The following is a 13,632-nucleotide window of genomic DNA, read 5'->3' as shown; positions in this document are numbered from 1 at the left end:
ATTGCTACCTTGCTCCCAGGATCACCATGTGGCACATTTGCAGTACTAAATAGACCCTCACTTTGAACTGGGTTTGTTTAGTGTGTGGAGAGGCATGCCCTCAGGTCAATTTCGACTAATAGCTTACAACTCACAGCAACCTGATGTTACAGGGTAGAACTTCCTTCACACCACCAGGACAGCTGCTGAGTGATTAAGCTTTTCTTTTTCTCTAATAGTAACAGACAGATCTGAGTTGTTTGTTAATTACTCATCAAGTGCTTGTCTTCAAACCTTGGTCTGTTGGGATGATATGTTCTCACTGAAGCAATTACAGAAATTGAACTTTTGCAATTGCTTATATAAGACTCCTGCTGTATATATTCAGTTGAAAACTATGCATACATACATAAATAGATGATCGATAGCTAGTTTCTAACATTTCACATGACTTCGTCCCTCTGATCATCACTTAATAAAAATAGGTGCCTAAATCTTAGATCTAGAAATGTCATAACAGAACAATGTAATGACTTTCAACTTAACAAAATAATTTCTGAATTTATATCTGTTACTCTTTCATTATATGCAGACTTCATTCAGCAGCTTCTGTTGAGTAGAATAATAAAATATTTGGAGCAGTTTTCAAGCAAGATATAACTGATTCTTAAGAAAAAAAAATATGTTGTTGTTGTTATGTGCCGTCGAGTCGGACCCAACTCATAGCTACCCCTCCTTGGGTTTCCGAGGCAGTATCACTACGGAAGTAGATTGTCGAATCTTCCTTCCAAGGAGTGGCTGGTGAGTTTGAACCGCCAGCCTTCTGGTTAGCAGTCAAGTGCCTTAGGCACTATGCTACCAGAGCTCCTATAAATAAATAAATGTGTGTGTGTGTGTGTGTGTGTGTGTGTATTAACCAGAAGGCTGGTGGTTCAAATCCACCAGCCACTCCTCGGAAGGAAGATGGGGCAATCTACTTCCGTAGTGATACTGCCTCGGAAACCCAAGGAGGGGTCACTATGAGTTGGGTCTGACTCGATGGCAAACAACAATAACAACATATGTGCATATGTGTGTGTATATATATATGGTTATATAGTTACTTTATCAGCAGGTCCACCAAAGCAACTACTTTTTGTGATAGTAAGAATTAGTTGTTAGTATATCCTGCCATGTTAAAGAATTACTGTCTGGAAAGTATACTATCAAGATGTTCCTTTGTTCATTCTTTTTAACATTCAAGAGCTTCTATTATATCTTTTTAGAACATCTTCTATGAGTGCATATAAAGGTAATTACAAATCCTTTTGTATGCTATGTAGTTCTTCCTGACTGCAGAAATCACAAGTGACCTACAGTCCTTTGGCTGTTACATTATCAATATTCTCAACTCAAAAGAGCCAAAGTGTCATAAATAAGTCCCTGCAGCATTGTCCCTTGTCACTAATATATAGAAAGATAGAGATAGAGATCTTATAAAAGAAGGTGTTGACCACATTAAGCAAATTTGCCTTAAATTATACGTAGCAAGAAACAGCTGAAGCCAGAAGCAGAGCCAAAGCAGTTTAACTTGAAGAGCCAGTTTGCTAACCACAGCTGGAAACAAAAGACAGAACTGCAAGTTATGAAGTAAAATAAAAATCTATGTGTTACAATATTATTTTGCAAGTTAATTGTAAGCTTTTTATTAATTCAAGATTCCCCTTCTCACCAAAGAATCAATAAAAATTCATTGGTACAAAAAATGTGAAGATATTCCCCTTCTCACATTACTAGTTAAAAGAATAAAATAAAACAACCTTCCAACTTTAAAATTGCATGATGAACTGATCTTTGATAAATGAGTCAACAAATAAGATTTAATGAATTTTGACGTATTGTGTTTGGATTAAATAGGAGTAATAGACAATTTCCCACTTTAACATGATATACAGCAATTTGTGTATGTATATTTGTCATTCAAATAATTTATTGCAAGTCTGAATATATAATGTCATTTTGCTTTTTTTGTGAACTTGGCTTACTCATTTGCATTCAGGTGGTCATGCCTGAATATACAAACTTTTCTTTTCTTTTAAAACAGAGGAAAGATGGGTCAGAATGGGCAAGAGCCTGTAAAACAGCCAGGACTAACAGATGCTGAAGGTAAGTTAAAAGCTATAGTACTGGATTCTGCTTGAATCTACTTGTACTTGCTACACTATTAAGTGTTTGATTGTTTTTCTTTTAATACAAATGTAAATATCTAAGGACGAGTGGCAAAAGGACTAGGCAGTAAGTCATTGTTATCTATTAAATGAGAGTGGCTTTGTCAGTTTATTTAACAATTTTATAATTTCCTCAGTCATATTCAAAATTTAAGTCCTTTGGGAAACTGGAAATAGAAAAGGGAAAAAAGATTAGAAGAATGGCAAGAAAAATAAAACAGACTTTCTCAAAGGAAAATTAACTAATTTAAAAATTTTGTTTAAAGTACCATTCAAATAGAAAACTAACCATGGAACCTCATTTAAGTCAGTGGATAGTCTTAAATATATGATGTTGTTGTTGTTGTAATATGCCCTCAAGTTGATTTCGATTCATAGCGACCCCTCCTTGGGTTTCCGCACAAAGTCAAGGTCAAAGCAAGCGACTTGAGCCCATACATATAAAGTCAAATCCCATGATATTAAAAAGAATGATTATGGTTTATAGTATCACACTCAACAGGAAATAAAGAGGTGTGAGTTTCAAATCTGGTCCCCTTATATATTTGAATTGAACTTTCTACCTTTATAAACCTCATCTGATAAATGCCATTCTCTAAGCAACATTTATGATTCCTTATGGACTTAAACAGATATCACATTTTTTTTCTAGTTCTCCTCAAAATTGTCTATTTTTCTTTGGACTCATTCAAAGGTTAAACTTTCTCTGCCTGTTACTATGTTCCCCAAGATACCATCCTCTATCCACCAATCCTTTTACATACGATCTCCCTGGATAATCATCTCATCAACTCTCACTATATTTTGATGAGTTCTACAGCCCAAATCCCTGGAATGCTGGCTTAGATAAATAGTATCTGCCAGTTTTCTGTGTCCAAGCAGGAAAATAGAAATCACTCTGAATATTTTATATAGAAGAAATCTAAGGCCAAAAATTGACACTATACTCAAGAGGCTGAGAAACCAAGCAGGAAATAGTGAGGTAGCAGAAGGAAGCTGAGACCAGGGCAAACCTCTTTTGCTGGGAACAGGAGACAAGGAAGAGACACAGACAACATCAGGAAAATGTCCTGAGATACACAAGGATGGGAGGAATATTCCAGTTTCTCCTTTCCATTCCCCAATTTTGTACTAGTGCTTGATCAAACCCAGCTGGAAGCCAGCTGACAAAGGGGACTGAGAACCATAACCTAGAGGACAGCCATTCTGAGAGGAGAGCAAGGGAAAGCTGAAGAATGGATCTGAGGGCATGCAGCCTAGGACCAGTCAATATTTTAACTGGAGATACCAAACACAAATTGAGCTACCCTTGCTCTGACCTTAATTCACCCTCTTCCTCAAGTTGCCTCCTTCTCTTTCCATGCCTTTCTACACTTCACAAAAACTGCCTCTTTTCATCACAACATGCATATATTGTTGCTCTTGAATTAAATCTATCTATTTCTATGCCTGGCTCATCCACAAGGCTGAATAAGGTAGAATTACATTTTATTCCTCTTGATGTTCCAGCAATTACCGAAGAGCCTTGCCCATTTGGTTGCTTACAAAATATTTGTTGAGTCCATGAATAACCAATATAATCATATATTAAAGTATGACCATTGGGCAATCTACTTCCGTAGTGATATCACCTCAGAAACCCAAGGAGGGGTCGCTATGAGTCGGGTCCAACTCCACGGCACATTAACAACAACAGCAATTGTTTCCATATGATTCTGGAATACGGTTATATAGAGAAGTAATTCATGTTTAGTTTGTTTGTTTTACCAAAGGTTTAGCACTTAATGTAATATTTTTTTGAATCCTAAACTTTACAAATAAAGCAGTTTTAGTGAAAATTGGAACAGCTGTCAATTAATAGCAATTGTTCATTCTAATAGGACTACCTTCTTTCATATCAGTCCCACACAAAACATGCTTATTTCCCAAGAAGGAGCCAATCATCAGCTCCTTTATTTTTTTTGTTTAAACTTATGAGTCAATGTGTTTATACTCTAGTAAACTGACCCTGATTAACAGTTGATCTCAGATTAGTTATTGAGAAGATGGGCAGGGATTAAGGATGAGAACAAGTTGGAATATGTAAATTAATGTGAGTCATTTATACTCATGTACCTTTTGGTAGCAATATTTTGGAAAAATTGTTTTTGACTGAGTTATTACTGACATTTTGACAATACCAAATTTATAATTTCTCTATTTATAGGATATTAAGGAGCTCTGGTGGTGTAGTAGTTAAGGCATTTGGCTGCCAACCAAAAGGTCAGTGGTTTGAACCCACCAGCTACTCTGTGGAAGAAAGATGGGGTGGTCTGCTTCCATAAAGATTTACAGCCTTGGAAACCCAATGGGGGCAGCTATGAGTCAGAACTGACTCAATGGCAGTGAGTTTGGTTTTTTTGGTTTATTGGATATTAGGCATAAATACTTCATAACAGCAATGTAAGAGATAGCTATTAATATGGGAAAGAAAACAATAGACATTAAACCTTTAGAGAAAATTTAAAATTAGAAACATATAGACAGAACCAAAAACCAAACCAAATTCACTGCCTTCGAGTCGGATCAGACTCATAGCAGCCCCTCCTTGGGTTTTCGAGGTGGTATCACTACGGAAGTAGATTGCCCAACCTGCCTTCCCAGGAGTGTCTGGTTGGTTTGAACCACCAGCCTTCTGGTTAGCAGTCAAATGCCTTAGGCACTATGCCACCAGAGCTCCTACATATACACAAAGGAAACCAAAGAAACAAACCAAACCCATTGAGTTGATTCTGACTCATAGTAACCCTCATTGAGTTTCCAAGGCAGTAAATCTTTACTACTTCATCTTTCTCTCACAGAGGAGCTGGTGAGTTTGAACCGCTGACATTTTGGTTAGCAGCCCAACGCCTTAACTAAAGCACCACTAGAGCTCCTATAGACAGACAGCAAGGAGGAAGTTATTAAATTTTACTGGAAGTTATTCTAGTTAGATAAGAAATAATCAATTTAAAGTCCAATATTTTGCTTTGTCCTCATGGAAATATGGAATCAACTTGTACTTAAGATATATTTGCGATGTCTCTGTTGTGTGGTTTAACTTGTATAATCTAAAGCATTGCCTTTACTTCCTTTTGTTGTCAGTCAATATAAACAGCCAATTCAGTGGAGAAAAAACAACAATAAAAAAATACGAGTCAATTCAATTTCTTTTTAGATAAAATATATGGTTTCTGATTGGATTTTTCCTCTTTTCCATTCTTCCTTAGGGCACCATGAAAACAGTGTCTCTTTCTAGATAATCACAGTTTTCTTGTAATTTTATCTACTTATAATAACTTACCTCATCTTGAGTATGTCATGTTATTAATATAAGCACTTTGTTGTATGAACTTCTTGTCCACTGGAAGGAAAGTTGATCTACAAAAATGTGCTCTAGGACAGTAAACTTTAAATGAAAAGTCTATCATAGATTTTAAGTAATGACCTTTGTACATTTTGTTCTCATAAAATTTTTATTCTTATTTTGTCACTGTAGTGTGCAGAATGCATAGTTGTTTTATGAGGTTGAAATGTTGTATTGAACATATTATTGAGTTTTTTTTTCTTAATGTTAGATAACCATAACCTTGTTCTACTTAGTGAGCAAATCTATTTATTTTGGCTTCTTATTAAAAAGAAAATATCTATTTTCTACTTAGTCATTTTCTGTAATATTTTTTCATCTTTGTAGAGGTGACTCATAACTTTAAAGCCCAGCATGAGGTTAATTCAATGCTCAGAAATGAGCTCAATCAAATGTTCTGGGTTCTGACCTAAATTTTAGAAGATATAGTAATGCAATTTTGAACTGTCTCTACCAATGAATAATTGAATTTCCACAATTTAAATAAGTGCACTGTGTAAAGTACAAATAGGCACTCTATTTGGCACATATTTAACACAACTTAAATAGTTGTTGTTAGATGCCATCAAGTCAATTCTAACACATACCAACCTTATGTGCAACAGAATGAAACATTGCATGCTCTTGTGCCAGCCTCACAATTGTGAGCCCATCATTGCAGCCACTGTATAAATCCATCTCATTGAGGATCTTATACTGAGTGCCTTCTAACCTGAGGGGCTCATCTTTAGGCACTATATCAGATAATGTTCCAGTAGCCAACTTTTTCAGAAGTAGACTGGCACATCCTTCTTAGTTTTCTTAGTCTGGAAGCTCTGCTGAAATTTGTCCATCATAGTGACCTTGCTAGTATGTGTAATACTAGTGTCACACATTCCAGCATAGCAACATGCAAGCCACTACAAAAAGAAACCAAAAATCAAACTCATAACCATCAAGTCAGTTCCAACTCATAGCAACCCCTATTGGGTTTCCAAGGTTATAAATCTTTATGGAAGTAGATCACCCCATCTTCCTTCCACAGAACAGCTGGTGTGTTTGAACCACTGATCTTCTGGTTAGTTTCCACATGCCTTATCCACTACGCCACTATAGCCACAGTATGACAAAATGAAAGACAAGGGTGGTGACAGAGGAGTGATTCAGATCATACCTATTATTAAGTTAGAAATGGATATGAGACATTTTCTATCCCACCTAATAGAATAAATGGTTCAGCACTGATAGAATATCAAATAATTGCCTGGAGAGTGATAGAAGACTGTATTAAAAAAAAAAAAAAAAAAGATTTAATTCAACAAATAAGACTCACCAATTGTACAGAAAAATCTCTAGGCACATCTAAAGACATCATCAAGAGAGCTAACATTTTTTAGCTTTCTGGTTAGCAGTCACATAACACCATGACTTGTATTAAGCACATCTTAGTCAGCTCTGCTTTGAGGAGGCAGCTCTTCCCCAGCCGTATTTTGAGAGCATTCCAACCTGACAGGCTCATCTTCTGGCAGTATATCAATTTCACTGCTACTCATAACATTTTCAGTGACCAATTTTTTCATAAATGAATGCCTTGCCCTTCTTCCCCATCTGTCTTAATCTGGCAGTTCCACTCAAATGTGTCCACGATGGGTGACCCTACTGGTACTTGAAATACTGGTACCATATCCTTCAACCTCATAGAAACACATAAGCCACCACTGTAAGACAAACTGTCAGATGAGTGGTGGGGCCTTTTTTATTAGTGCCATTGGTCTATGCCAAGAAATTTGGAAGACAGCTACCTGGCCAACTGACTGGAAGAGATCTATATTTATGCCCATTCCAAAGAAAGGTGGTTTACAAAATGAAGAAATTATCACACAATGTCATTAATATCACATGCAAGTAAAATTTTGCTGAAGATAACTCAAAAATTATTGCAGCATCACATCAACAAAGAAATGCCAGAAATTCAATCCAAATTCAGCAAAGGATGTGGATGAAATCAGATGGATCTCGGCTGAAAGCAAAGAATACCAGAAAGATGATTACCTATGTTTTATTGATTATGCAAAGATGTTCAACTGTGTGGATCATAACAAAGTTTGGGTAACATTGTGAATAATGGCACTTTCAGAACAATGAAGAACCGGTATATAGACCAAGAGGCAGTCATTCAAACAAAAAGAAGGGATATTGCAGAGTTTAAAATTAGGAAAGGCATGCATTAGGGTAGTAAGTATCCTTTCACCATATTTGTTCAATCTGTATGCTGAGCAAATAATCCAGTTAGCTGAACTATATGAAGAAAAATGTGCAACAGGATTGGAGGAAGACTCATTAACAATCTGCAATATCCAGATGACCCAAATTTGCTTGATGAAAGTGAAGAATACTTGAAACACTAACTGATGAAGGTCAAAGACTGCATCCTTCAAGATGGATTTCACCTCAACATAAAGAAAACAAAAATCTCTACAACCGGACCAATAAATAACATCATGATTAACAGAGAAAATATTGAAGCTGTCAAGGATTTCATTTTACTTGGATCCACAATCAATGTCCATGGAAACAGCAGTCAAGAAATCAAATGACATATTGCATTAGGCAAATCTGTTGCAAAAGACCTTTTTAAAGTGTTAAAAAGTAAAGATGTCACTTTGAGGACTAAGGTTTGCCTAACCAAAGCCATGATTTTTCATTCACTTCATATGCATGTGAAAGCAGACAATGAATAAGGAAAACCAATGAAGAATTTGTGCATTTGGATTAGGTGTTTGTGAAGAATATTAAATATTCCACGGACTGCCAGAAGAATGAACTATGTGTCTTGGAAGAAATGCAGCTGGACTGCTGCTTTAAGCAAAGATGATGAGACTTTGTCTTATGTACTTTGGACTTGCCATCAAGAGGAACTAGTACTTGGAGAAGGACATCATGCTTGGTCAAATGGAGGGTCAGTGAAAAAGATGAAGGCCCTCAAGATGGATTGATTCAGTGGTGGCAACAATGGGCTCAAACATAACGGTTGTGAAGATGGCACTAAACCAGGCCTAAATCAAACAGAGTCTAGTTCTGTTATACATAGGGTCACTATGAGATGTAACCAACTCAACTGGCACCTAACAACAATTTTTTGTCGCTGGGCATCCATATGTGTTACATATAGTAACTTACCTGATCCTATTATTTACCAAATCATATATTCACAAACTTTAGCAAGCATTAGAATCACAACTTTCTGTGAGATTTGATTTGCTTGCCTGTGTGCATTTAAAGAACAAATCATCCTAATAAATCATTCAATAAGGAACCGTGAATGTAATCAAGCTGTTTCCATTATTGAAACACCTAAACCTCTATTAATATAGAAATGTGCTACACTCTACTCACAAATATTCTCAAATATTTGAATGTGTAAAAGCACATTATTATAAGCTTGGGAGATGAGGGAAGAAAGCAAAACTCGATTTAATATTATACTAGAAATGGCTATTTTCGTTTCTTATTTTGGAAAGAACATAACAATTTATGTAGAAATAATGGATATCACATTGTAATTGCCATAACAATTTCATTATAACTGGCATCCCATTATTGGTTTTATTGTTGTTGTTGTTGTTGTTGTTAGCATCTGTGGAGGAAAAAACAAAAATAAAATTTTTATGTAAAAAAACTCTGCGTGGAACCAAAATTATCTCAGCAGTGAACAGTACTTACATAGTCAAATTAATATAAACACCAAATTTGATTTTCAGCAAAATTGTAATATAACTCTGTTACAATTATGAGGAAAATTAAATCTTCATCTATCAAAAAAACTCAATAAATTATAAAGACAATACATTTTTTTAAAAAAATTCTGATTTGGGTGAAAGTTTACAGCACAAATTCATTTTCCATACAACAGTTCATACACATTTGTTTCATGGCATTGACTGCAAACCCCTTAATAACAGCTCTCTTGCCACTTCCTTCCTGTGGTTCCCTTTTCCCTGTGTCCTTCTTTCCTCTGAGCTTTCTCCCTTTGTAATTAATGCCCTTCTTATCTCCCATGGTTGACTGTGCTAAGGAGTGTACCTTCCTGGTGTAAATGTTCACCTTATACGCCTGTCTGTTATTTGGCTGGAAGACTCAAGAATGAGTTCAATTCTAGGCCCAAAGGGTGACTAGGGGTCATAGTCTCAGGGATTCAACCACTGTATTAGACCAAGTAAGCCTGTTTTTTTTTTTTAATGATTTTGAGTTTTGTTTTACTCTCCTATTTTTATCCATTTCTGAGTGGTTGACATGGTCCACTAGTCCTTTGGACTATTTGTTTCCATACATCTTTGTTTTTCTTTGTTCTTGTTTGCTCCAGATAGGGAGAGACTAATTGCTTCATCTCAGGTGGCAGTTTGTAAGCCTTTTAAGACCACATTAGCTACTCACCAATGTAGGATGTTGAACAATATTTTTGTCTAGTATGTTATGCCAATTGAGTTTGATGTCCCCCATGACCATGGTCCTGAACCCATAGGCCCAGTAACTCATTCCCTCAGGGTGTTTGCCTGTGGCTAAGAAGCAAGAAGCTATAACTTTGCTACATTAGCTCTATCATGTATGTGGACATTCTTATAGCACATACAAATATGTATGTAGAAATACCCTCAGCCAAACTTATCATGGGTATATTCCACTAGAAAATTTTATTGAAAAATATAAATGCCAAGGACCAAAGAAATAGATAAGAATAGTTGACAGTAGATTTTTTTTTTTTTTTTTTAGCAATGTTAATGAGGGTTGGAAAAAATGAAGGAGTAGGACATGGGAGAATTGGTTTTTGAAAAAGAAGTCATAAAATGTAAAATGACAAGCCATTTTGATATATGAGATATGGTGATGAAACAGTATTAATAAGTAACAATAAAGAAAATTTGATGTTATTTGCAATATATGTATAGCTTCCTACTGTTATTTTGTTGTGTGCTGTTGACTTGCTTCAGGCTCATAATGACCCTCTACAGCAGGGTAAAACTGACCCATAGTTTCATGGGCAGTAATCCATACAGGAACAGATCACTAAGTCTTTTCTCCCTGTAAGCTGCTGATGAGTTCCACACTCTGACCTTTTGGTTAGCAGCCAAGTGCTTAACCATTGCACCACCAGGGATCTTCAGCTTCTCAGTAGTCCTAACTAGGAATATCCATTGCCTTCAAAGCTAAACTTTAACTCCTTGTTGTTGTTGTTGCTGTTGTTATGTGGCTTCGAGTTGGACCCAACTCATAGCGACCCCTCCTTGGGTTTCCCAGGCAGTATCACTACAGAAGTAGTTATTGCAACTAAACTCTCTCTTCATCTAATGAATGTGTTCATTAAAGACCTTCGGAGTACACCAATATTATACAGAAAAAGCTTTTTCATTTTTAAGAAGTTTGGATTTAACTGATGACAGTGAAATGCAAAATTTCTGGGAAAAAAAGGCTTTTGGAATTCAAACTATCAGATTATTTTAACACTGCTTTTTTTTTTTTTTTTGGTAAATTTCTCTTACAAATTCTAAACAAGAAAAACAAGAAAATATTTCCAGAATTTTGGTAAATGCCAAAGCCCATTGAAGACAATTAATTTTCCCACCATTTAAAATTATTAATTACTTCCTTTTATTGAAACACATTCTTATTTATCTTATCCAGAAAGTCATTTTGGAATTTATGTAACTTTATATTTATACATACATTTTTATATTTGGGTAAGAAAAATAAAAAACAGCTTATTTCACAGCCAATAAAACTTTCCCTCAAGGAACAAATTTTACAGATAAGAAAGCAACTGAAACATGAGATAATATATGCAGAGGAATACACTTCTTGTTTAATAAGTATTTGACTGCTAGTCTCTCAAATAATGAATATATTCTATTATTAGCTCCAATAAAAATTGGGAGGGAAAAATAGGAACATTCTTCTATTTAAATCATTTATTTGGAAATGAATTTCTATCAACTCATCATTTTTACAATTGAGTATTTTCCTGCACCAATTTTAGACTGTTATCATCCAAAGCAGATGCTTACCTAGCCACAAAATAGCACATCATTATTTCTCTATTTTACATTGCACTTGAGGGCACAAACAACTGTCATTGTTGTTATGGAATACTAAGTAGCTGTAGTAGGACTTTACCCTACATATTTTATTATGACATTGTTGCTATCAGGTACTCAAAAACAAACTCAAACTCACTACCATGGAGTCGGATCTAACTCATAGTGATGTTTCCAAGGCAGTACCTCCATGGCAGTAGATTGTCCAGTCTTCCTTCTGAGGAGTGGCAGGTGGGTTTGAACCACCAGTGTTCTGGTTAGTAGTCAAATGCTTTAGGCACAATGCCAGAAAACTATGTGAAAATTTTTACCAAAATATGTGTGTCTGTGTATAATTGTGTGACATCAAGTCAATTCTTAATCATAATGACCCTATAGATTTCCAAGACTGTAGTATTTATGGGAACAGGTCGCCAGATCTTTTCTCCCACAGAGCCACTGGTGAGTTCAAACCACCAACCTTTTGGTTAACAGCCAAGGGGTTAACCATCGTGCAACAGGGTTCTCTCTCTCTCTCCCTCTGTGTGTGTGTGTCTGTGTACTTGTGTATGTATATACATGGATATACAAAACAAAACAAGACAAAACAAAACCCACTGCCATGGAGTTGATGCTAACTCACAGCAACCCTCATTAAGTTTCAAAGGCAGTATCTCTATGAAAGTAGATTGCCCAATCTTCCTTCCAAGGAGTGGCTGGTGGGTTTGAACTGCCAGCCTTCTGGTTAGCAGTCATATGCCTTAGGCACTATGCCACCAGAGCTACCATATATGCATGTAGATATAAAAATATATGTATATGTATACATATATATGTATGTATATATGTATACATATGCATATATATACATATATGCACGCACACACACACACACATATAAAACAAAACAAACACACTGCATTTGAGTTTATTCTAACTCATAGAAACCCCCACTGAGTTTTTGAGGCTATAAAACTTTATGGAAGTAAATTACCTCATCTTCCTCCCGCAGAGGGGCTGGTGAGTTTGAACTGCTAGCCTTCTGGTTAGCAGCCAAATACCTTACCCACTACACCACCAACCGTCTCGTTAACAGTAGATGGCTTAGGTACTGTACTACCAGAGCTCTCTCTATATATGTATATGAGATGAAATGAAGGAATTATGGTCACTATGTAAATGAAAAATAAACAGGAGTATGATTTGAAGGGAAAAACCTTGGAAAAAGTGTAAACAGAGTAATGTAAAAGAACAAATTAATGAGAACTGTGGAAAAATGATGAAATACAAAGTTATGCTTCCACAGAATTTTAAAGAAAGAAAGAAATTAGTTGTGCTTTCAGAAGCCATCTGTTATGCACTTAAGAGAACATTTTAAAGATGAATTAAAAGAGTAAAATGGAGTTTGAATTAGTTAAACCCCCTAAATTTTGCTATCTTAACTTTGTCTATATCTGGTGACCTTGATCTCTTCTTCTAAATGTGGAAACCTTGATGAATCAGGCCCTTCCATTCACTGAATTGTGTATGCTGAGCTCTCTGGGTGAAGGAGGAAAATCACTGGCTACTAAGTTCAAACAAAACCAAACTCACTGCCGTTGATTCGGATCCAACCCATAGCGACCCCTCCTTGGGTTTCCGAGGTGGTATAACTACAGAAGTAGATTGCCCAACCTTCCTTCTGAAGAGTGGCTGGTGGGTTTGAACCACCAGCCTTCTAGTTAGCAGTCAAATACCTTCAGATGAGGAATTTTATTTTATTTTATTTTTGATAAAAACTTTTAGTCCTGAAGACAGTGGGGAAATTTTTCAATATTTTATATGTTATATATCTGTAGAATTATACGAGGAGCTCTGTTGGCATAGTGAGTATGGTGTTTGGCTGCTAACCAGGTCAGTGGTTCACACCCACCAGCTGCTCCATAGAAGGAAGATGAGGCAATCTAGGCAATCTACTTCCATAAAGATGTGTAGAAACCCAATAGGGTTCACTATGAGTCAGAATCAACTCATC

The 13,632-nt window shown here is 36.0% G+C and overlaps 1 protein-coding gene across 1 annotated transcript in view; it reads left to right on the top strand.

Moving 5' to 3' along the window:
- PCLO (piccolo presynaptic cytomatrix protein) overlaps positions 1-13,632 on the top strand; it is a 529,144-nt gene that overhangs the window by 491,993 nt on the left and 23,519 nt on the right. Inside the window, exon 22 of the mRNA XM_007944901.1 lies at positions 2,063-2,124. Coding sequence (XP_007943092.1) covers positions 2,063-2,124 — 62 coding nt within the window. The remainder of the gene's footprint in view (positions 1-2,062; positions 2,125-13,632) is intronic.

The sequence above is a fragment of the Orycteropus afer genome, unplaced genomic scaffold (genome assembly GCF_000298275.1).
Source record: "Orycteropus afer afer isolate SDZICR_OR568_19922 unplaced genomic scaffold, OryAfe1.0 scaffold00007, whole genome shotgun sequence".
NCBI lineage: Eukaryota > Metazoa > Chordata > Mammalia > Tubulidentata > Orycteropodidae > Orycteropus > Orycteropus afer.
The sequence above is the reverse complement of the archived record's forward strand: the minus strand, read 5'-3'. Positions and strand labels throughout refer to the sequence as shown.